Raw genomic sequence first — 22,571 nt, 5'->3', positions numbered from 1 at the left:
AGTAAATAAATTTAGTGTTCCTGAAGCTAGTAATTCGATTATGATTTCATCTTCCTTGTAATGACCTTATGTAACAAATAAAAATGAACAGGGATTTATAATTAAATTGAACGTCCCTATTTTCTGTGACACAAAGAGTAAGACTACAATTTAACTCACAGGTGAGCGGAGTTGACACCTACGCAGCGTCCGTAATAGGCTACCTGTTATACTCCCTTGGACAAGTTTTCATGCTCTGCATATTTGGCAATCGTCTAATCGAAGAGGTACAGCCACTAACGCAACTCAACATATAAATATAATATAGGATATAATATATTTTATATAAGAAGACACTGACTTTTTCTATGCATTGTACACAGAGCTCGTCGGTGATGGAAGCTGCCTACTCGTGTCACTGGTACGATGGTTCAGAAGAAGCCAAGACGTTCGTTCAAATCGTCTGTCAACAGTGTCAAAAGGCGATGTCAATTTCGGGAGCCAAGTTTTTCACCGTCTCCTTGGATCTTTTCGCTTCGGTAAAGCTACTCTTTCATCGCCTTTCCATATTCGATTCAAGCACGCGTTTTTTTAGTGCTGACTAAACACAATTTCGACATGAAACTTTCTAGGTGCTGGGAGCCATGGTTACCTACTTCATGGTGTTGGTGCAACTGAAGTGAACACTCGTGGCCAGTCACATCAGGAATGAAGAGAGTTTGGAATGTTCGTGTGTGCGTGGTTGCAATTGTCAAACACGAACCCCGTACTTTGCAACCAATTTATTAGAAAACGGTTGGCACGGATTCAGATCGAACCTGCGTCAGCGGGATGCGGTTAACATCGATCTCCGTCTTCGAATACTTCGTACAATCGACTAATTGGAAATTCGGAAAATAATGTCTCTAAACGAAAACAAAAAGAAACCGAATTCGAAAGGAAATTGTGTCCTGTTTAAATAATCGCGAGAAATACGAAGCTCTACGAGCAGGATTACGACCAATCACATGACGGAGCTAAGAATAGTAATTCGCTCGACTGCGATGGTAAGCTTAATCCTTTGGGGAATTAATTCTCTCGTCTTACTTTACTTCAACGAATTATTTCATAGCAATTATTATCAACACACTGTTTATATACTTCACGGTTCTTTTACTTCTTCGAAGGTCGCAGGAGATCTTTGAAACTGCTATTAATTGATTACTTCGAGTTATCAAATTTGCAAGAAATTATAAATATCCTAGAGTATCTTGTCCGGAGTCTCCAAAGGATTAACGATAATTTCTAAAGTAAAATGTAAAATACTAACGATAACCTTTTTTTATTAGTGTTAATTACGTAACGTTAGAGTGAAAATTAAAACATAATATGTGTAAGTGGTAACTCTTAAGAGAATTAGTTTTGAATTATGCTGCACGCAATGTCCGAGGGAAACAACAAACGGGGAATATTACGCTGAGAATAGAATTTTATCTACGTTTGTTTACGGATGTACTCTTTGTACAGTATACTGTGATGCAATTGCGAGAATGTACTTTACTCGATGCAAGAGACTCGTTGGACATTTTTATCAAGCTTCTCAATTGTTATGGTAAATCTTTCGAGAAGTTGCGCGATAAAAATATACTTGAAAAACTTGCATCTTGACTTTCGGAAGTATTCGCGTCCAAAGGAAATGGGAAGATACTTTTGTCGACGTGTAAATAGACACTGGTAGATTCTTTCGTTAACATGATACATATTTAACAGGTTTCGAGGCACTATAAGATAGCATCATTTATTCTAAAGTGACTTCGCCGTTCAGTTCCTCGCGAAAGGGATTTCTAACTAGACTAAATTGTCCTACATCCACGACGAGTTGTTTTTGATTGAAAATTCTTGAAAAAAAAAAATTAAGACTGAAACTCATCCGTTCGAAGCGATTCGCAATTCGTTCGAAATTGTTAATTTAACGAGTGCTGGACTCTTAACCTTGCATTTTAATCTAATCTGAGTACCGGTAAACGTTTATAAAATTTTACCAGAACAGTATAAAGGTAACGTCTGCTACGACGATTTTGAAACATATAAAATTTAAGCAAACCTATTTATACGTAAACTCGTACCTCAATTTTTACGATTTAATATACATTGTTGTCTACAATACTTTTATATCATTTTTAAGGAAACCGTTGCAATTGTTCTTATCCGATTTCCTTGTATTTTTAACACCGGCGTTAACAAATTTCTGTTCACTCGGAAAACTGTAAACCAACGGTGAAAATGATTTATTCGAATGAAAAAGAATCGAAAATAACTTTCAGAAAATCTCCAAGTGAAATGCAACGAAATTTTATAAGAACAACCCGTAACGTTGCTCTTCTTAGAGTTTAAGAAGATCCATCCACTGTGCACGTCAGTTCCTCTCCGCCGTTAATGTAAAACTACAGAAATTTTACGGCACAAATTTTTCATATTTCACGACGACCGAACGATAGACATAATTTTTCTATGTCTACGGGGATAGTTTACGAAAAGTGCAACGTTTCGATACAATTGTAACAATAATAGCATAAGGGATAGCTTTACATTCGTGATTATTGTACGATTAATCGAATTTTAATATAAACTCTGTATTTGCTGTAGGCGTATCGTAATTGTTGCCTCGTGTAACTTTAAGCAACGACAAAAAGCAATATTAATGAAGTGCATGTTAGCCAACATGGTCATTGATACTGTAATCATATTGTGAACTGAATCGTCAGTATTATAGATGGTTTCTCTCGATGTAAAGCTGTAATATATTTATCTTATAAAATGTTATAAATGTTAATTCTATCGTTTTCGAATCATTCCTTTCCTATGAGTTTAGACCGCTTTCGAAATTACTCACGCGTGATCGATGGTCTGCAATAATTACTAATATCCAGCACTAGTTGCTAGATGGTCACAAATCTGTAGACCGTTTTAAATATCTCCACTGTTGTCGCGAATTAATATCTAAATATAAAATCTAAATATTACTGTACGCATTACAAATGTTAAATTAAATTCAGAGATATTAACTTTCTCAGCCCTCTTCCTTTGTACGGTAAAAAGCCTGGTTCGTCGAGTATCCGGCAGTCCTCCGCGCAACAAAAATTCATTATCGTTGACAAGGGGAGGGAATCATGAAAAAGGGAGCAGACCGCGAGGCGATGTGACGTCGTAGTTTAATATAAATTCTTATATTATATTCTTCGTCGCGCATGCTCAAACGACGGCTTCAGCATCGAAGGACAGTTTCGATCGGCCGGGTTTCGTCGTATGATAAATAGGTCTTCCTGTTTTGCAGCTTCCTTCCTTCCGTCAACCGTAAAACATTCAAGAACAATGAACGCTCGCTTTGTCAGCAACATTCCGCAGGAAACGGCGCGGAATTAAATTCGCGTGCAGAAACCTGGGCCATCCGGAGGAACGAAAACGGTGAGCGTCTGCATACATTACCTTCTCTTCGATATTTCGTGTTTCGACTGTAAACAAATGGGTTAATCTTGCGTTTCATGAAAGCTTACAGTTTCGAAAGTACGACATCGGATTCATGAACGAGGATTCAACCGAGATACGTTTGAATAAAACGATGCGCAGAAACTTTGCCATTCTTATACCTGAAAGAGTTAATAAAAGTCGCTTTGCAGTGCGGAGTGTGATGAAACGATCTTTGGTAAAGAAAATGTGATAAATGCTTCGCGAAGTGGTCGTTCGCAGAAGTTGAATGGCAGAGAAAAAGGAGAGCTACGAGCGTGACCAAGGGAGGTCCTGAAAGTTCTTCAGAAATACCGTCACAGTTGAGATATGAGCGAAGATTTCCGTTAAAATTTAATCTGAAATTATACGCGCATAAATAGGGAAAAATCGTAACGATGAGATAGTTAAAATGGCGCTAAAGTAACTGAATTTCGGTTAAGTAGAAAAAATTACAACGAAATTGAATTAAACCGACACGGGACTATTTCCACAAGAATTTTTTCCTCTGCCTGTTGCTTCTAACGAAGTTTTTATCCGAGAGATCCAACGAACTATGAGTTTGCCAGCTATTTGTTTATACCCCAATTCATTCGAGCCCCAAGCGAGCATAAATTCGTCACCACTGCGATAAGGTTGACGAATATGAAAGCGTAGCGATAGCTCTAACCATCCACTTCAATGAAAAAAATTCATGCACCGAAATTCTCAAACTCCGTCCGCGAAAAAAGAACAAAAAATCATCCAAAATTACGCGAGCGCGTGTCAAGTGAAACTGGACGCGTCGAGGATCCATGGAAAAAAAAAACAATATCACCCAGCTTCCCACACGCACGTCGACGATAAGGAATCACCGTGACGGAAAGAAATTGGCGCGAATCCCCGGCTTGGCGTGCGCACGTGCAGAGCGGCTCCGTCGGTAGCTTCGATCGTCCAGGGGTCGACATCGTCGTCCCACTGGCTTTCCCTCGCGCGTGATTCCCCGCTGGTCTGTTTTCCAGCCAGTTTCCTCGCTTCGTGACAGAACAAGGTGCGTTTACGCGCGGTCGAACGTCACCGAGACCTCACGCGGGATCGTCGTGGCGTCGTTCGCGTTCCTCCTTCTCCCCGGGACCCAGATTCTCTTCATGATCGTCTGATCAGCCAGCGAAACTGGAGACGCGAAGGCGCCGCCACGGGATGCTGGTGTTACTGGTGGACCAGCTCGACGCGGCTCGTCGCGACAGTTCTTCCCAGTCGAGGATCTCGTAATCGCCACGTGACGAGCGTTTCGTGTCGCACGTCGACTCACCTAGACGAGAATCAATGCGGTGTCGCGGGCTCGTGGATCCCGTTTAGGCTCGGGGTGGACGTAGGTACAGCCGACGGGACGAATATTGTGACCGCGAGGAAAGTACGCCGAGGGATGGGGAAAATTTCACTGGGAAAGTTGCACGCGAGGCTTAGGAATCCGTTCGCGACGGTTTCGAGCTGATTCGAACGAATTTCGGTGCGAGGTACTCCATTCTGGATAATTGACGTTTTTACCTCGGGTTAACGAATGAAATTTTCACGAGATGTTTCTGGTTTGTGATTTTATATTTGTTTGTAGTACCGGATGAAGTTTGTTGAATTTTTGTGCTGTGTTGAGGAATGTTGAATTCTTTAAATGAATTTTTGTTGGTCATTGTGAAGTAGGTGCTATAATCTATTCAATATAATTCAGTAAAGTATTTAACTTTAATTTATGTCGTCTTTATGTTGTCTTCGATATTATAAAAGGAATGGGACGAAGTAGTTGTGATAAATTATATGTTATCTTCTAGTCGTTATTTGAATTTTACCCCATCTCTCACTTTTGGGCCACTTGGAACTTTAACCTATTTCCCACCGTGGTCCCATGAGACCCATTTAGGGATTTCTTAATATTTTCAAGATCATTAACACACGCTCCTAATATCAACATACTGTTCCCCGCTTTCTCTTCATCTTCCTTTCTAGATATTCTAATATCTTCGAGGTATTTCATCCCGTTCCCCATGTGCTCCCGTGTCTGAGCATCTCGTCACTTACATCTCAATTCCGAGCCGAAGACATTTCCTTCCCGGCCCAATAAACCAGCCGAGAAACGATATAATCGAAAATCGTTGAGGAAATGGGTTACGGGTGTCCCAAAAGGAGCAGCAGACGTTGAGAACGAGCAGCCCTGCAGGCAACAGACAACCCCATCGGAGGGGGAAAGCTATTTAGCCCACGGCCGACAAGGGTACAGCCTTCTCGAAACTGACTTAACGAGATCACTATATTTGTCCCAGCGACTATACGCGCGAAACTCCGAATCGATCGACGGTTAGACACGGTGCGCGCGGACAGTGATCGTGCAATCATCGATTAAGTCGACGAGGAAATAGGTTAACAGTGTGCCGCGGGAACCGAGAAACCCCGTCGTCGGTAACTCGTCGACGGTAGGGTCCCTTCTCCGTGGAACGGTGGTGCACCAGACCCGTGGGATCGGCGCCGAGGACGCGCGTGCCCGCGGAGGAATCGACGATGACCATTTCTGGTCCTGAGAGCCGCGCTGGATGCGAGCCGTGTTACATAATCGGTGCACGCCGATGCAAAACAAGTCGGGTCAGCGTGACGGCGAGGGGTCGATAAAAATATGGGCGAAGGTTGTCCCGCAACCGTGCGTGATACGTGTACGACAATAAAACAAGCGAACGCGCGGGGGTTTTAATTAGATGTCACTTCGCGATCATTCCTATTTTCGTGCGACTCGGGGGGATTCCCGTGGAGCGTTTAACCTGACGGAGGATAGTCCGTGGACGTGTGATACAGTGATCGAAGAGTATTTTGTTGCGAGTGAGAGCGCAGTGATGAGGTAGAGTACTTTTTGCTCGTGTCATCTCTCGCGCGTCGAGCCAATTACCGAGAGAGTTTTGGGGGGAACACCGATAATCATAGGGACAAAAACCGCGAGCGGCAAGAGGCGGCGAAGCCTCCCGCCGCAGAAGCAACGTCGTAAGTACACAGTCACGTCGTATTAAACAGTATGTGCATGCTTTCCCCATTACACGTGCAATTAACCGTTCGGGTGTAGCTATTTCTGTTCCTCGCTCGGGATAACGCGTTAGATGAAAGATTTGGTGTTATCTCGCGATTTGGGGGATAATTGGACGTACCGAAAGGTGCGAGTTTAATAAAACAGGGACCATGAAAACGTTAGAAATTTTCAATAATAAACAGAAGAACTCCTTTCGTTCGTACTCTGTCAAAGTAAAACTGGATTGAATGAAATGTTTCCTTGCCAAAGCGTCTCAGGAAATGGAATTTTCCTTGAGTAACTGCAGCCTCGCGCCTCCCATTTATCCGCGATAGTTGTAGGACAGGATCATTTGAACCGAGTCTATCCCTCGGAGACATTCGTCGCAGCTGCCAATGAAACCTAGAGCGTGGGTGTTCTCTATCGATACCTAGGATTCTGGGGGTATCCCCCATCGGTTCCCAAGTGTTCTCGATTGGTTTTATCGGATTTCACGAAGCCAACGTTGACCTTATTAGTTTCTTCGACTTGCTCTTATTAGTGTGATGGACACCAATTTGGGTTATAGAAGATTAAGAGGTTGTCCCTATATTGGGCATTTTTATTGAATCCTAGATATTCACAAATTGTCTCTTCCAGGTTCCTCAAGTTTTGTTTTCCTGTTTATCAAGGATCCTTTTTATCTGTACGACTCTAAGATCCCCTATCATCGTGTATCAATTATACTTTATAGCTACAGTTAGAAACTTGTACTTGTGAAAACTCACCCTCCAATTTACATCCCCCAGGTGTCTATTAATGGTTTCACCCTGAAGTTCAGATTAGAAGCAAAACAATTTGAGATATATAGTCCTTAACTTTGCTGATGGGGCTGAAACTTTCCTATCGAAATTTACGTGTCCATGAGTTATCCTCGAGACCTTGAACTTCGATCGTTGTCTCTTAGGAATCTCCCAAGCTTTACTCGGTTTATCAAGTCTGCAGCTATTCCCTATCACGTCCAAACAGTCCTCGATTGCCTACACCGAATTCCCAAGAGCCTGATATTGCCTTATTGGGTCCGAGGAGTCCTCTGCGTCTCCCGTGATCATGTTGAAGATCCATGACGCGAGTCTCTACGAGGAGACGTTTCTATCGCTTATCTACCGTCCCTATCGTGTTTCGCGAATTCAGGATCGCCTTTCTCGCATCCCCTATCGCCCTTTCACGAGGATTTGCTGTCTTCGATGTCAAGTCTCGCGAGCGATCCACGTCTTTATCGTGCCTGGAAGTCGTCGACGCTTTGCTCGATGATTTTAATGTATGCAAAACGAGTGTAAATTGATCGAAGATATAGAAATGAATTTCTTTCGATATTAAACGCTGTTCCTGGATCCTCTATTGAATACTCGTTGCACGGTTTTCCAATTCACCGAATACTCGGTACGTTTAATAGAGATTAAGGAATGACAGGAGCTCATTAATCACAGATGTCTGCGAGAGATTCGTGCGATTTAAATCTCTCCAGGGAATTATGTAAAGTCGACTTATCCGTTCCATACAGGGCTTTAAAACTGCTGGATGAATTTGATTAACGAACCGGTCGATTCTATTTTTACCCTGATTACGAACGCCAGCACATAATTTGAAACTAATATGCAGTGACTGTTTCACCGTTACTTCCCAGAACACACTAGTTAACGTGACATTTCGTTGTTTACTTTAATCGATGGGAACACACACTGCTGTGTCAATTATTTCAAACTTTATCGTACAGAATGTAATACTAGCACAGCTGCCATTGTTTACCATGCAAGAATCGCGCGCCACGTTGTAACAGAGTTGGGCAAAATGTAATCAAGACACCGGATAATAATAACTGTAATTACCATGCAATCGATAATCGTGGCTGAAGGCCAACAGAAATATCCAAAGTGAATTAATCAAAATAATGAATAATGAAACGATCGCGATTCTGGTCACGATTGATTTAATAAGCTAATGGAATGGTAATATTGATAAATGTATATTTACTAATGAATCGAACGAATTACTAATTACGAGGTGTATCGTCGACTACCCGAGCATGATTTACTTTCGGCGCAACTTTTGTTTCGTCTGACAATTTGGAACGCGCTCGTAAATGCTCGTGGTAATAAATAAAACGTATCTACTACACAGTATACTCTGTAAATAATGCGTAACATATCTGTGCATGAATCTCAATCTAAAAATGGAAGTTTAACACGTTGGCTGGCAGGCTAAAAATAATGAAAAAGTTCAAATTTTCTCTCGAGAGTATTACAGATTAAATAATTTAATATCTGTCGTAGTATTTAATATTTTAAGGTCTCCAGATTCATAAATCCAAATTTATTTTTATTGATTCCACGCCGTTGGAATTAATTTTTGTACGTTCTGTCACCCGTTTCTCGCGACCAACGTGTTGAATAAAACGATACAAGAAGAATAAACGAACGTTCAAGTTGAGTCTGTACTTTTCTGTGTTAAAATGTTTCTTCCGTGATCACGGAGAGCAGGGCACTGTCTGACAGTGTCGTTGGGGCGTACGGCTTCCATTTTGGAAAACACTACCCTTAAGCCTTTAGAGCGGTTTAGCGTCGCGCGTCACACGTGGGAACGCAGCCACTGGCGACGGGTTAACCAATTACGAAAGTAATCAAAGTATAATCCAACTCAGTTACGTAACCAGACACGAATGCGTTAACGAATTTGAACGCGGTCCCGATGGATTCGAGGATGCTGGAGACTCGGGGGCATGCCCGTAAATCAGTGTCGTTGATCGCTCGAGTTGCCCGAACTCTGGACCAGCGTTTCTCAACTTTAGCACCTCGTGACCCCCTCGATTGTATTATACGTATCAATGATCACAGCTTCCCCTCATTTCTACTTATTACACTAATTCTGGGACATCCTGTATATTTAATAAACAGAACGAGTACACGCTTCGACGGTCGATCGGTAACTAACTTCGAACAGCAGTGACCACGCAGAGAGAAAAAAGCAAAACAAACACGCTCAGCGTTTGTTCTACATATACATATACATAGGTATACGAATAGAAGAACCAATACAAAATTTATTTTCGGTCGCTTAAAGCGTAGAAAGTAATTAAAACTAAGTTAAGCGAGATTTATTTTGCACGTTTGAGCTGGCAAATCGGAAAACTTGCATTTTATTCCTCGTTTAATTGCGTCTATCGCTCGTGGTCCCCAAGAAACACAGCGTGGCCCACCGAGGGGGCCATGTGGCTCCCGTTGAGAGACCCGAGCAGTCAGTCGAGCTGCGAGCGTCGACCGCGAAGGTTCCTGTGCCACGCAGGTGTGAACCGCTTCTCGCGTTTTCTCCATGTCGTGCCAGGGCGATCGACACCGATGGATCGTTCGAGAAAAGAAAACGACATGCTCTCGGCGCAATCGACCCCCCATGGGAACAAACCACTCTCCCTCGGTAATGAATTTCGACTCGCGCGTGCAAGAGTTGGCCAGTGAATGACCTCTGTGATTAATTAGTGATTAGTAGATACTCTATGCGGGCACAGGATTTAAATGAAAAATTAAATTCGATGAAGAGCAACGTCGACTTACTAATTTTTGTTTGCACGAACGTCTGTTATGTTATTTAACATTGTAACGTTAATTCGTAGCATTGTAGAGTAAATAAAACAGTTTAAATAAAATAACAAAGCTTCACCAGTAGGCAGGGTAGCTTTTAAGGCATCTAAGCTTGAAGAGTTAGGTCAGACTCTGATGTTACATGTTGTATAATAGAAGAAATCAGTGGTTTTTATTAAAAATTGTGATCCGAAAGCAAAGTCACGTGCAAACCAAAGGAACGAACCTTCTCGCTTTGAAGGGAGAGTGGGATTTCTTTAAAATTCAAATCTTCGCTGAAACTCGGTGTTCTCGATGCTTCAACCACGCGGAAAAGCGCAAACGAGCTTGAGGAGCGGAAATTTTCGCGACTTGTGGCTTGAAAGCGTCCGCTGGGACGCGTTTTTTTTTTTTTTTCTTTTAGGCGAATGGAGACTCTATTCGGTGCCTTTGAAGTGGTCAAAGCAAAAACTTGGAATTGTGTGGAGATCGATGAGAAAAACAGGCATTCGTTAAAGTGCATCTTCGTCGAATGCGATAGGAACATTTCTAATGTAGGAGATTTAAGTTAACGATTAACATTGTTTAAAGAGAAGTGTTTTACTAGCGTTGAATCTGTATTCTTTAAATAATTATGACTCCAACTCTACTTTGCTGTAACTATTCTTTAAGTAACGTATGGACTGGTTAACAAATTTCTGGTATTAAATATATTTTCAGTTTCTATTTGTATCCTCTGTGACATCGGCCGTTAATGATTTACTTTCAATGAAAGAAAAAGGCTGGACGTTCTATAATCCGCGCGCGAAACGGAAAATCCTCGATATGCAATCACGTTCCACAACAAAAACTCGACAAATTTCCTCTCGTTCTTAAATCTCTCATTAAACGATTGCACCAGTCAAAGCGTTCCGCGAAACGGTATAAAATCCTGTTCCGTGAACGCCCAAACGCAAGCATTAAAAAAAAAAAAAAAAATACCGATCCATTGATCGCCTTTGTGCCAGAAGGCGCAAATTGCAACTACCATTCGGAATCCCCTCGAATATTCAGTAAAATCCTTTTGTAAAAAAAAAATCTTGTTTGTGTTTGAAAAAGTCGTTTCATTAAATACTGACGTTGTTTAAAATAGTTCGTTGGATTAAGTATTGTTACGCGGCGATGATTACGATTATTCAAAGGTAAAATTTAAGAGAAAAATTGAATTGGAAAATGTAGTTTATGGTTCGATGGAAATATGTCGCTGCGGAATTAGTAATTTGGCTAGCTCTCAAACGAGGAAATAAGTCATGTAGCGAGTGCAATCCCATCCGCGAAGCCAAACGTGGCACGATTTTTGAACCAAAGGAAAAGATATTCCTTGTAGGTCACGTGTAAAAATATTCACTTGGCTCATGAATAAGATATTGTGGAGGAAAACTTCGGAAGGACACAAAAGGTATTCCAAGTCCAAGTGACGCCAATGAAACGAAACCAGAGTTATTATAATTACATTCTTTAAATAATCATTCTTATTTGATAAAAAAAAAAAAAGGAAGCGTTACGATGAGTATAAAAATTAAAGAATACGCAGAAATCAAAGTATGAGAAATGCTGCGACTGACTGTAGCTGTAAGTGAGTTATAAACGCAGCCAAACTCAAAGTCAATACACGTCGTTAGCAAACGTTCTTACTAACGGGGAGCATGAGGCCCTCGCTTGCAACGAGCCATCCAAATTTCAAACTTTCTCTACCTTTGAATTATCTACAAACAGTCCGACTTCCCTTTACAAATTTCCCTGAAGAGGAGCAATTAGTGCTTCTCCCATGCACACCGAGAAATCCACCGATAACAAATATTATAATACGTTGCTATAACTAATTCTATATAAGCTTGTTTTACATGCACTACATTTATACTTTTCGAAAACGAAGCTTAACATTTCTGAAAATGCTGAAAGCTTAACATTTCCATCGGATATTTCCGGGACAATTAATTTAAACTAAAAGGAAGCTCATTTCGAGGTTTGGCGCGTACAACTCCAAAGCAATCCGCGTGTTAATTTAACAATTGTTGTGAACAACGTTCCGAGTAATTTCGCGAAAATGAAATTTCACGTTAACTGACAAAAATTCAGGATTTAATTGTTCTAGCGTTTCAATTCGTAGATTCGAGTTATCGCCAGATCCACGATCGTTGCATAATGAAAATATTAGAATTCACAGGTTTGATGACCCAAAGACCATATTAAGATAACAGCATTAATCGTAATAATTTTGGTCTTCGAGGTATCGAAGGTGCCTCGAAACATTACGTCGAGACTGAGTTGAAACAGTGACTCTTGTTCACGCTTGCAAGCTTGTTTGTCAACAGTGAAAATACGTTCGAGTCATGGATTGTGTGAATGGTTCGTAGATCTCGATCTGGACTTTTTCGAGAGGAAAGGAGGCGAGTCGATATCCTGTGAAAACGCCGAAAGCGGATCGAAAGAGGAAGAAAGCCCCGCAGACACTCTGGATCGTGTCAAAGTTGTGTTTCTCGGTGCACCTGGGGTGGGAAAGTCCAGCATAATTAGGGTGAGCACAATTTCCATTGAAACAGATCAATTTCAAACTCGATGGATCGACAATTTTTTAATAAAAATACGAAGGCAGTGCATCGCGAGATGTTTGAAGTATTCTTAACGACATATGCTTTGCCCAAGCAAATGATTAATTTCCTCGGGGACAGTGATATGTCAGATGATTAATTTCCTCGGGGACACTGACATATCACATGATAAATTTCCTCGGGGACATTGACGTGCAATAACAAAAATAATGTATTATTACTACACCAGGATTGTTTATCATATGACGTGAAGTATCGAATAAAAAACAATAATGGACAGACTGGCGTAATGCGATCGAAAAGAGAATGAAAAATACAATACCGAAAAATGTTACTTCGATAAATACACTAAAAATGTGACGCGAAAGGTTTACCCATTCGGGCTTTGTTTTTGGAAAAATCGATTTTGAAAGCTTGTCGTGGACGCTATTCAGCGTGGCTTGGTTCGCGTGTCTGGCCATCACTGGCCGTTTCCACTTGAGGTAATATTCGTGTACATTGACTGCGATGGAATATTATTTATTTCTTATCGATGTTCTTTGATCTACTAAATAGTATTTAAAAGCAGGCTAAATTAGTTCCGGAATAAATGTAAAGAGGAATTGTCATCATATACAAGAATCAACGCAAGTAGAAATAGCCAGTAATAGTCAGCCATGTTAGCTAATTTTCAAGATCGAAATTTTCGAAAGCTATGCATCGTAACAAAAAATGTTATTCCACATTTTAGATTCAGTTTTCCATGAAGAATCGCCCTCCTGTTGATTTCATCCCGATTTCCACCCTGGTCCCTATAATTCTCCATTTTATTCCAAAAATATTCTGACGTGATAGTAACCACTAAGTTCTGAATAAATATTTATAATTAATTTCCCTAACAACGTAGCCCGATAACATTGTCTCAAGATTGATGAATGTCATCTACCAAACTCTGTTTAATTAAATCCGCGGATGATTAAACGTCCCGCCGTTACGTGGAAAACACTTTCTGGACCTTTTTCTTTTCGATATCGCAGCTTACAAACACTTTTCTATAATACTTTAAGACGATGGCTGGAGAGAGGAATCGATTTATGCAAAACAGTGGTGATCATCCTTTGTCTTTAGCCAGCCAAATGAAATGAAACGAGCCTAATCAAATATAGATTTCCACCGCCAAAAGAATCCACGTTCTCAACCTTGGTTCACCTTTGTGCATCTGTGATTCGAAAGAAACGTGTAATGGCACTTAAGCAAAGAAATGCATTTGCACTCTACGGATGCATCGGCGTGTTTGTGGATTGAAAATAGAACTATGAGCAGACCTCGTTATGCCATTCAACTTTTGCTCGCACATCCACAAGACGTAACAAGAAGCACAACACGTCCCAATTGCGCGATACACCGGGTATAGCTGAAAATAATTGGACGAGCGCGTATCTAGATAATGAACACTCTACCCAGGCTTCGTAACGTTCGTTAATAAAAGAGCCAGTGTAATTCCATTTAGTAAAATGAAATTTGCAATCAACGGATATTAAACCAGCGCCTCGCTCGACCGTCAATTCTTCGTCCACCTTTTAGCTTTATTTTTCTGTTTTCTTTTTTTTTTTTTTTTTTTTTTGCTTTCAGTGCAAACCAATTCGTTTCACACTCCCGCAATTTGTACAGTCAACCGTACGAATGATTTTTAATCGCGGTAAACTCTTCGCGACTTCTCTTACGTTTTCCTGTTTATTCAAAGTTCATATTCCGTTTACGTAACACCGAGGAGCGCGCATTCAGAGTCTGAATTTCAGACCCTGCTCCCCTTTGAACACCCACAGCTGGAAGTGTTATTGGAGGTTCTTACGAGGGAACACTTCCCCTTGTTTTATAATCCGATTTCAAATGCAAAACCCAAATGTGTATGTAACCGAAAAAATGTCTGGGATCACTTAGCTAATACGTAGTAATCTGGCGCTAATGGCGAAGATCTTAACGGAGGAATTAAAATACATTTCCAAAATAGAGGGATCTTTTCAATTTCTCTACCTCAGGGACATTTGATTTTACTTCTGATAATCGACGAGAAAAAAAAATACCGTGAGTTTCGATATTGTTGCCTAACGTATTTTTTTAAATAGAAATTGAAGAACATTTGTATCGCGGTAATTATTGACCTCATTGTTCCCAAAGGACTTCTTTGTGGAAAGAATTGTTCTTTTCTGTGTTACGAGCACTGGAAATGATTTATTTATTACTTCCGAGTTAAGGACAAGTCAAAAAGTACGAAATGTACGAGGAAAAGCGAGAGAAGAAAGAAACGGAAGCTTAATTGCGTCGTGGACCGTGATCGATAATATCGCGATAAAACCTCTTGTGTTTTGCTATCGAAAAAGAACGGACGCGAGCCACGTAGACGTTCAATCGAGTCGCGAGCGAACAGTGCTTTCGTAAGACGCGAAACGACTTCCGTTAATTTCCGGGCCCAGTTTCCGGTTACCGTTGGCGACTGTCGCCGCCCCCGAGGAAATTGAAAGCCATCGAAAAAGGACTGCAGAATATTTAATCGGTCACGCCAAGTGCACAACACGTCCGACAGCGTTTCAACGGGAATTTTAGCGAGCGATTTCACGTTAATTGAAAGAGCCAAACGTTTCGTTAAAATATTGACCGTTGAATTATGGAATAGCTCGGAGATCTTCAAGAGGAAACTGCGAAACGTACGTATCGAAAATGGGGAAGGATTCTGCTATTTTATAATTCCGGCTGAAATTTTCTTCGTGATTTGTGCAAATATTTTCTTAACATAATTTACCAATCTTGTGACGGTGTTGGCGTGTATGTAGATCGGATAAATTAATTATGAGCATTTAGAATTTTATGTACGTGGTTTAATCCCCGGAGGGTTACATGTATTCCGTTCCCTTCTCCCAACTCTGTATAATACATTTTCTTTGTACAACATTTTTTAAACCCATTCTTGTTCTAACCTTCCTCCCTAAATTAACTCCCTCCTTTTCCCCTTGCCTCCGCTCTCCTCATCATCCATCCACGCATTTGCCTCTTCCTTAATAAATTACACTTCGAATACAAACGTTTCACTTCCTCCTCCAACGCTGTATTTGTTCGAACCACTCTGTACCATCGTCAAGAGTCGTTTGTGCGTTTCAGCAATTCGTGTGGAGCGAATTCTCCGAGGAGTACATGCAGACCGAGCGCAGGGAGACTTTTTACCCTAGCGTGGTACTCGCCAATCGATTGTACGAGCTGAAAATCACCGATCTACCGATGATCCCGTACTTTCCAGTCAGCTCGCACCTCGAGTGGACGGACTTCCGTTACTACGGGTTACGAAGTGCCAACGCCTACGTGCTCGTGTTCGATCTCAGCAATCAGGACACGTTTCAGGTACGCGTGCAGGACTCAAAGTCACTTGACCGCAGATTGATTAGGTTAGTCGAATTTCTTAACGAATGGATCCGTAAAGGGGATCGATGACGACATGTTTCGATCGATGGGCCATTTTGTAGGGGCGAAGGGTTTAAATCACAGAAATGAATGCAATGGAACAATGGCCATAGGGCGATGGAAGTAGTCTAGCTTCCCGTTGTTTCACCCCTGAAAATTCTTGATAATTGTTTAATTTAAACTGGTCGTTGAATCCGTTGCTACAGATCTACTTGATACGAGAAGTGTACACGTTATCTTTAGAAAGTTAACAAAGTAACAGCACCGTCTCCTAACTAGTTAGTCACTGTTTACATGGCCTCAGTTTACCAAGTTCGTGTCGACCGAAGTGTACCTTGCAGTTAGTACATCGAAAAGGTTTTACTTTTCAGTGACTCCATTGTAGTGGAAACAAAAACTAAATTTGCAATTCGAAACTGTGCGTCCACTTTAAAATTTCGTTTTGAAAGATCCGGATAAACAAGTCCACTCCCTACACTCTCTTTAAAAGGATTTTCCACCCCAATTCCTGTGAGAACTCCTCTTTCATTAAAGACCCTTCCTTACATTTAGCAGAGGGTTGCGAACTTTCCTTATTCCATCGCCTAAGGTTCTTCTCTATCACACTCTATCAGTTTTTATGAAATACGTTCCACTTTGAAGGAAACCACGAAAATCATATGTATCAAACTAACGAAAGAACTTGAGAGCCGCGTGAAAAAATTCGAAATAACTCGTTGCGTTCGTGCGCCACAAATGAAATTCTAATTCTTAGGAACTTTAGAATCGCGAACGAAAGGATTAACGCGATTTGGATGAGCTGCACGCACCGCGTCGGTGGGTAACTTCGACTTTTCGCTCTCTTCGAGTATCGTTCCAGATTCAGAACGACGTCGAACATCGGAACTTCGTTTCGAGACACTCCAACGTCCCGTATTTTCACGGAAGTTGGATACCAAGTTTGATTATTGCATCCCCGTGGTTCGTAAGTTAGACTGAAAGGGACGGAAAGTAAATTTCACTCTTTCAAAAGCTACCCTTAATACCGAGACGTGTGGGGCTCCCGCGCGCGCGAATGGCTGCGATTCGAGAGTATTTCAAACACAGACTTGTAACATCCGAAACGTCTAAGAACGTAGACGAACATCGAGATGCTACTTTTCGGCTTGAATTTAACAGCACAATTTTCTAGTTTAGTTCGTCCTGCATTTTTCTTCGGCGTCGATGCTGAAGCAATTTCGTTTCTGATTTCGCAGTACATTAGAACGTTACGAGAGCAAATCTACGAATCCAGAGACATGAGGGGTGTGCCGTTATTAGTGGTCGGGAACAAGCAAGACGAATTGTCGCCTGCGACTGCTTCAGGGACTAAGTACAGGGACATCGTCAATCTAGTCCGGAAGCACTGGCGGTGCGGCTACGTCGAGTGCAGCGCAAGATTTAACTGCCACGTCGTACAGGTATGTGCAACATTAACATTTACCTTTCACTGCTCTTGGAACGTGGAAAAATAATCAGAGCTAATAAAAAGGTATCGAATAACTTATTTAAAAAGTCATTTTTCTTAGTTTTATTTTAAAGGGTAAAACTATCTCTTACATATCTAAGTTTGTAGACTTTCACAAATTCGTTATACTTTTATGTACACTGGGTATCGTTTATCTCTTTTTATCGAACGATAAAAATTTAATCTAAGTGTAAACATTAATCGTGGTAATTTTAGTCGTATTTATTTATTACTGGGCTTTCCAGCGTTTGGTAATACAAGTTTCTCGACCAGAACTCGGCAATCCATGGTTAACATTCTATCAATTTTATTTTCATTACTAGTTGACTTTCTAGGTGAATTTGATCTCACAATGGATATCGAAGGATACTTCGCGATTAACGTACTTATTTCGGAAAAAGGAGATGTTGCTTTCTTGATTTGGGAATGATCTACATCCTTATTTTTTGGAATTTGTGGAACTGATTTATCAGGTACTACCATTATCAATGATTCATCCGAATCGGAATTGTAGAATTGAATTGTATCATCCAGTTGTACTAACGACGTACTCAACCCTACGCTAGGACTTTTCGATCTACTATTATACCTATGTATATCAGTATTCGTCAGATCTTTGAACTTGTCATCTTCATGCATACTTCTTTTTTTTGAATATCCTAAAGCTACTGTACTACACGTACTATCTACATCGCTAGAGTAGTCTTCTTTTTCTTCCGAGAAATTATTTGTATATAAGTCTTTTTCAATCACGGGAAAATTCTTTTTTATTTCATTAAGCTTTGATTTTAAAACTTCTAAATTTAATACATTGCCTTCTGTGACTTTTGTTTCTATTGTGGGATTTTTTGCAGATTTTTTAATAACATTAATATCACTTAATTTATGTAAAACGATTTGCACATCTTTAAGATTGCTTGATGAGGAATTATTATTGTGTACTTTAATGGGGAAAGTAGAATTTTCTTTTGATGATTCTCCTATATCATTTCTAGTATCTAATCGCGATAGAGTTGTATCTTTACTTTTTAAGAAATCTGAATTGTGTCTTAAGTTTTCACTCAAAGTCAGGGATGTTTTGGATCTACGTGTAGAGATTATATTAGTATATGTACTATCAGATTCTGAACTGCTTTTAGTGTGCGGTTGCAAATATTCAGTATTAGAACTCCTTCTAGACAGTGAATTCAAAACAGTGATTTTACAGTTATTTGTCATACTCTGTTGAAAGTATTCATTATTCAATTTTTGTTCATGGTTGGTCAATTCTTCCTTCATTTTGCTAATGATGCAGCTGATAATAAATATTATATTTTCTGCATTCTCTTCTGTTATTATTTCGTTCTTAAGGTCCTCCAGTTGTAACTTATTCAATTGTAATGTAAATTTTACAAAAATTTGTTTAAATCCTTCTATAACTTTGTTAATACTAGGCTTAAAGTTTGGAGCAGCCGGTTGCTGGTTCCTCTTTTTAGGACTGCTGCTTGCTACTGAATCAATCACACTGAACTCATCACTCCTACTATCATTCACTATTATACGTTTGTATCTTGCACGTCTAAGTGCATAACTTTTTCTACGATGCTTGTTAACATTATGTTGCTTTCTAAAGCTCAGCGATTTAAAAATTTCATAATCGGATGAACTAGAAGATGCATCATTACTCTCCTCCTGATAATTACTTTTCTTATGATTGTTCATAGAAGTATTATTTGAGTTATGACTTCTTTTAAATTTCCTGGAACAAAACATCTCCATTCATGCTTCTTCCATTACATGTGACACTTTCTATTATTCACTACACTATTTTCGTCCAAATACGTTTAATTTTCACTTTATCAACAAATTTTCTTCGAGGAAACACAGGATATAAACATTTCATTCGAAAATAAAATCGAACTAAAAGATATGACTTTACTGCAAAGAAATATTAATTTAAATTACGAAAATGAATTGGATTCTATTTATGTAAACGAAATACACGTATGAAACGAAAAACCAAGAAGTAAACTGGAACTTAAAGTAAACGATAGGAACGTTATGAGTCCAGAAGGTTATAAACTTACGTTGGACCAGAAGCCATGACAATGACAGAACCGAGATTAATTGACCAAGACAATTGAGAATTTCAATTCACAGCACTTGTGGTTACAACAATAATGCATTCAAACGTTTAATATTATATGAATTCAAAAACAAGTGATTTTTAAACAGAAGAATACAATTTTCACTTTGCGTACAGTTTCTGGTAGTTTCTATCATCTGTAGCAATCATTTGTTACTAAACGAAGTATCGAATGTTAAAAATTGAATCAGTGGATTCATATTTGTGATAAAATTGTCTACATAAGTTTAAAAGAACAAAATGAACAACAATTTTGTGGTTAGATCAGGACGTTGCGAGCGGATTGTTGCGTTTCATGGAATCATGGACACAAAATCAGTATCGCCATCTCGTGGTCAAAAGAACGAACTAATTTTGGAACCTTCGGAAGTTTGTAGTGAAAAGAGCTTCCACTATTTCATAAATGAATAATTAATACGATTGTTGGCTTTATAAGACTTATATATATTGGTAATTATGTCGAATTTATCACTTATTTGAATAATTATTTCATGCAGGACTAATTATCGACCTCTTTAGTTAGTGGCGCCATCGGTGACAAAACACCCAAGTTTGTAGTAAAAATAGTTCCCACTATCACTGCTAGATGGCCCCATTAATATTTTTAAATCAATTATTCTTTATTTTTCATAAATTAATACAATTTTTGGCTATATAAGACTTCAATATATTAGTTAATATCTAGAATTTATCGTTTATACGAATATTTATTCAATGCAGCAATAATTATCGACTTCTTTAGTTAGTTGTGCCATCTATAAAAAAACAGTGGGAACTATTTTTACTACAAACTTGGGCGTTTTGCCACCGATGGCGCCACTGAAATTAAATTCAAAAGGAGGGCGCGTAAATTAATTGTACTTTTTGATACAAACTTTTAAAAGCAATAATGAATAACTACAGGTGTTCCGAGAATTAATGAAGAGCATCCAGGCGGTCGAAGGTAGACCACCCTCTCCCACGTCTGCACCCTCGCAGCCGTTGCGGTCACATCCCCACGACACCAGCGCAAAGTGTATTCTTCTCTGACATTGAAACCAAAGCATCAGCGTACTCGACTTCTGCGACCGTATTATAAGGAGAAGCTGCTTCTTCCCTTACCACGATGCAGGGTCGTAAGTCACTCGAGTCGAAGGCGAAAGACAAAAGTAAACGGAGGGAAGGTTTGCTCGAGAGACTCGGGAGAAGCTTAATGCGAAAGCTCAACTTAGAGGGGGATCGTGAGGCAAACGTAAGCTCGTTTTAACGAGTTGTAATATTCAGCTCTTTCGTGAAAGTTACGTTCGCCTATATAACCGCATTGGTTCCAACATGACGCGATGATCTTCTTTTTACGTTAGCGTTAGTCACATCCAACGATCGTGGCGGAAAATAAAGGTAAAAGTGATGCTAAAAATCCTCGTTATTTCGCAAGTTTTGATCGATTGCAAAGAATCGGTTGCGTTGACTTTCATGAAAGATCGGTATTGACAGTATTAGGAAACCAAAGAGCGAATGACAAAAGCGAAGACCGAATGTACTTTGCGTATTTAGATATCCCCGTATGTCGTCTGTGAATATTCCCCTAATGGAACTGCTCATCGTGTGACTTTAACATTGAAAATTAATACAATCGTCTCGTACAATTGCAGTTACTCGTTCGCGTCGAGTCTAACGAAAAAGGTTGCGAAATACTTATACATGAAATCGACTGCCGAATACTACTGTGTACCCATGTACAACTCAGTTTGCACTTACGCGATATATGTACCGTTTAAATTGTACCTCGAGGAATACCAGGGAAACTGTACAAACGCAACAAAATTACGCTTTGTTGTTCACGTTTCTTTATCTGTGATATGTTTTACTCTTCCCACGTTGTTTAATGTTTTACTACTATACTTCACGTATACGAAGCAATCATGAAACTTTAGTTTATCTTCCGGCAATGCATTCGGCCTAATAGTAATAACAATAATAATAATAATAACAATAATAATAATAATAATAATAATAATAATAGCAAACAAATAAATGTAACAATAGCGTGTTATTGAGAGTTACCTCAGATCAAGCAATAGTGAATACAATATACATATATTTTACTATACTGTTAAGGAATTAATCATTAGTTCGTAAGGGTAGCTATTGATATTACGAAGTATTGTACACGTACACTGCCAGCCACATACAGGTTGGACTGTTTTTAACGGTGATAAGTTCTATTATTGTAAGTTCAAATAAACTTAACGAAGGTTTTCCTTCACCGTTGTGATGGATAACGTTCACTTCACACGGAAGTAAGCGCAAGCGTTTCTACTGATCTAAAGTACAATTTCAGCTCTCTATTTTAACTACATACATAACTTTTTGGAAACCTTTAAAGTTTTAGAACTCTTTTAACGAAATGTTCTTCATCGAAAAGCATAACACTCGCGAACATCGCTTTACCTTCGTCCTTCCCTGTCAAAGGGTCGACTAAATAATGTTTAACTACTTAAATTAACTATTAAAATTAACTATCTACGATCTCGTTTACATACGCGTTCTGTGTACCTGAGAATCTTTAAATATATACGATAATCCCTAAGTGCCCCGTTAATCATTTTCTGTTGGAAAAAATGTACAATCAAAGTCGAGACAAATTAGAAACTAAAAGCAGGAAGGAACACTAGCTGTGTTTCATGTCCTCCGTGACGTTTCTTTGAAATAATTCTTTCAGGTAAATTGTTAACGCTCCCTTTTTTTTGGCACTTCGAAAGACGATGAAAAAATTAAATTTTAATAAACACAAAATTGTCGTCCCTGTATGCGTGGCCAGCAGTGTACACGGTCGTGCAGGTCTATAAAGTGTGTGTTACCGTTGTTATTGTTTATACGT

General features: G+C 39.7%; 3 protein-coding genes across 4 annotated transcripts in view; 2 read left to right on the top strand and 1 right to left on the bottom strand.

Moving 5' to 3' along the window:
- LOC128890248 (odorant receptor coreceptor) overlaps positions 1-2,781 on the top strand; it is a 75,696-nt gene extending 72,915 nt beyond the window's left edge. The window contains exons 8-10 of the mRNA XM_054148571.1: positions 162-266; positions 363-518; positions 612-2,781. Of these exons, the coding sequence (XP_054004546.1) occupies positions 162-266; positions 363-518; positions 612-662 (312 nt within the window). The 3' untranslated portion in view covers positions 663-2,781. The remainder of the gene's footprint in view (positions 1-161; positions 267-362; positions 519-611) is intronic.
- Positions 2,782-6,744: 3,963 nt separating this feature from the next.
- LOC128890000 (ras-like protein family member 10B) lies at positions 6,745-20,741 on the top strand. The gene is made up of 5 exons (XM_054148125.1): positions 6,745-9,934; positions 12,474-12,634; positions 15,804-16,040; positions 17,336-17,539; positions 20,615-20,741. Exons 1-5 carry the CDS (start codon positions 9,730-9,732, stop codon positions 20,738-20,740), a joined length of 933 nt encoding a protein of 310 aa, XP_054004100.1. The 5' UTR covers positions 6,745-9,729; the 3' UTR covers position 20,741.
- Positions 17,611-20,606, bottom strand: LOC128889988 (uncharacterized). Of its 2 annotated transcripts, none has more exons than XM_054148100.1 (2): positions 19,653-20,606; positions 17,611-19,503 (listed from the first exon to the last, which is right to left on the bottom strand). In XM_054148100.1, the coding sequence occupies exon 2, from the start codon at positions 19,342-19,344 to the stop codon at positions 17,809-17,811; it is 1,536 nt and encodes a 511-aa protein (XP_054004075.1). In that variant the 5' UTR covers positions 19,345-19,503; positions 19,653-20,606; the 3' UTR covers positions 17,611-17,808. The 2 variants fall into 2 exon arrangements, with proteins under 2 accessions (XP_054004075.1, XP_054004076.1); XM_054148101.1 differs by having other exon boundaries at positions 17,613-19,324; positions 19,653-20,605.
- Positions 20,742-22,571: the final 1,830 nt, after the last annotated feature.

The sequence above is a fragment of the Hylaeus anthracinus genome, unplaced genomic scaffold (genome assembly GCF_026225885.1).
Source record: "Hylaeus anthracinus isolate JK02 unplaced genomic scaffold, UHH_iyHylAnth1.0_haploid 12000, whole genome shotgun sequence".
In the NCBI taxonomy this organism is placed as follows: Eukaryota; Metazoa; Arthropoda; class Insecta; order Hymenoptera; family Colletidae; genus Hylaeus; species Hylaeus anthracinus.
Note: the sequence above shows the minus strand (reverse complement) of the source record. Positions and strands in the feature narration are given on the sequence as shown.

Bases quoted from the DNA above. Each gene is read 5' to 3' on its own strand.
- LOC128890000 (XM_054148125.1), top strand. From the start codon at position 9,730: ATGTGGCTCCCGTTGAGAGACCCGAGCAGTCAGTCGAGCTGCGAGCGT. The intron at 16,041-17,335 runs GTACGCGTGCAG...CTGATTTCGCAG, and splicing joins GCAATCAGGACACGTTTCAG to TACATTAGAACGTTACGAGA. The intron at 17,540-20,614 runs GTATGTGCAACA...GAATAACTACAG, and splicing joins TTAACTGCCACGTCGTACAG to GTGTTCCGAGAATTAATGAA.
- LOC128889988 (XM_054148100.1), bottom strand. From the start codon at position 19,344: ATGGAGATGTTTTGTTCCAGGAAATTTAAAAGAAGTCATAACTCAAAT.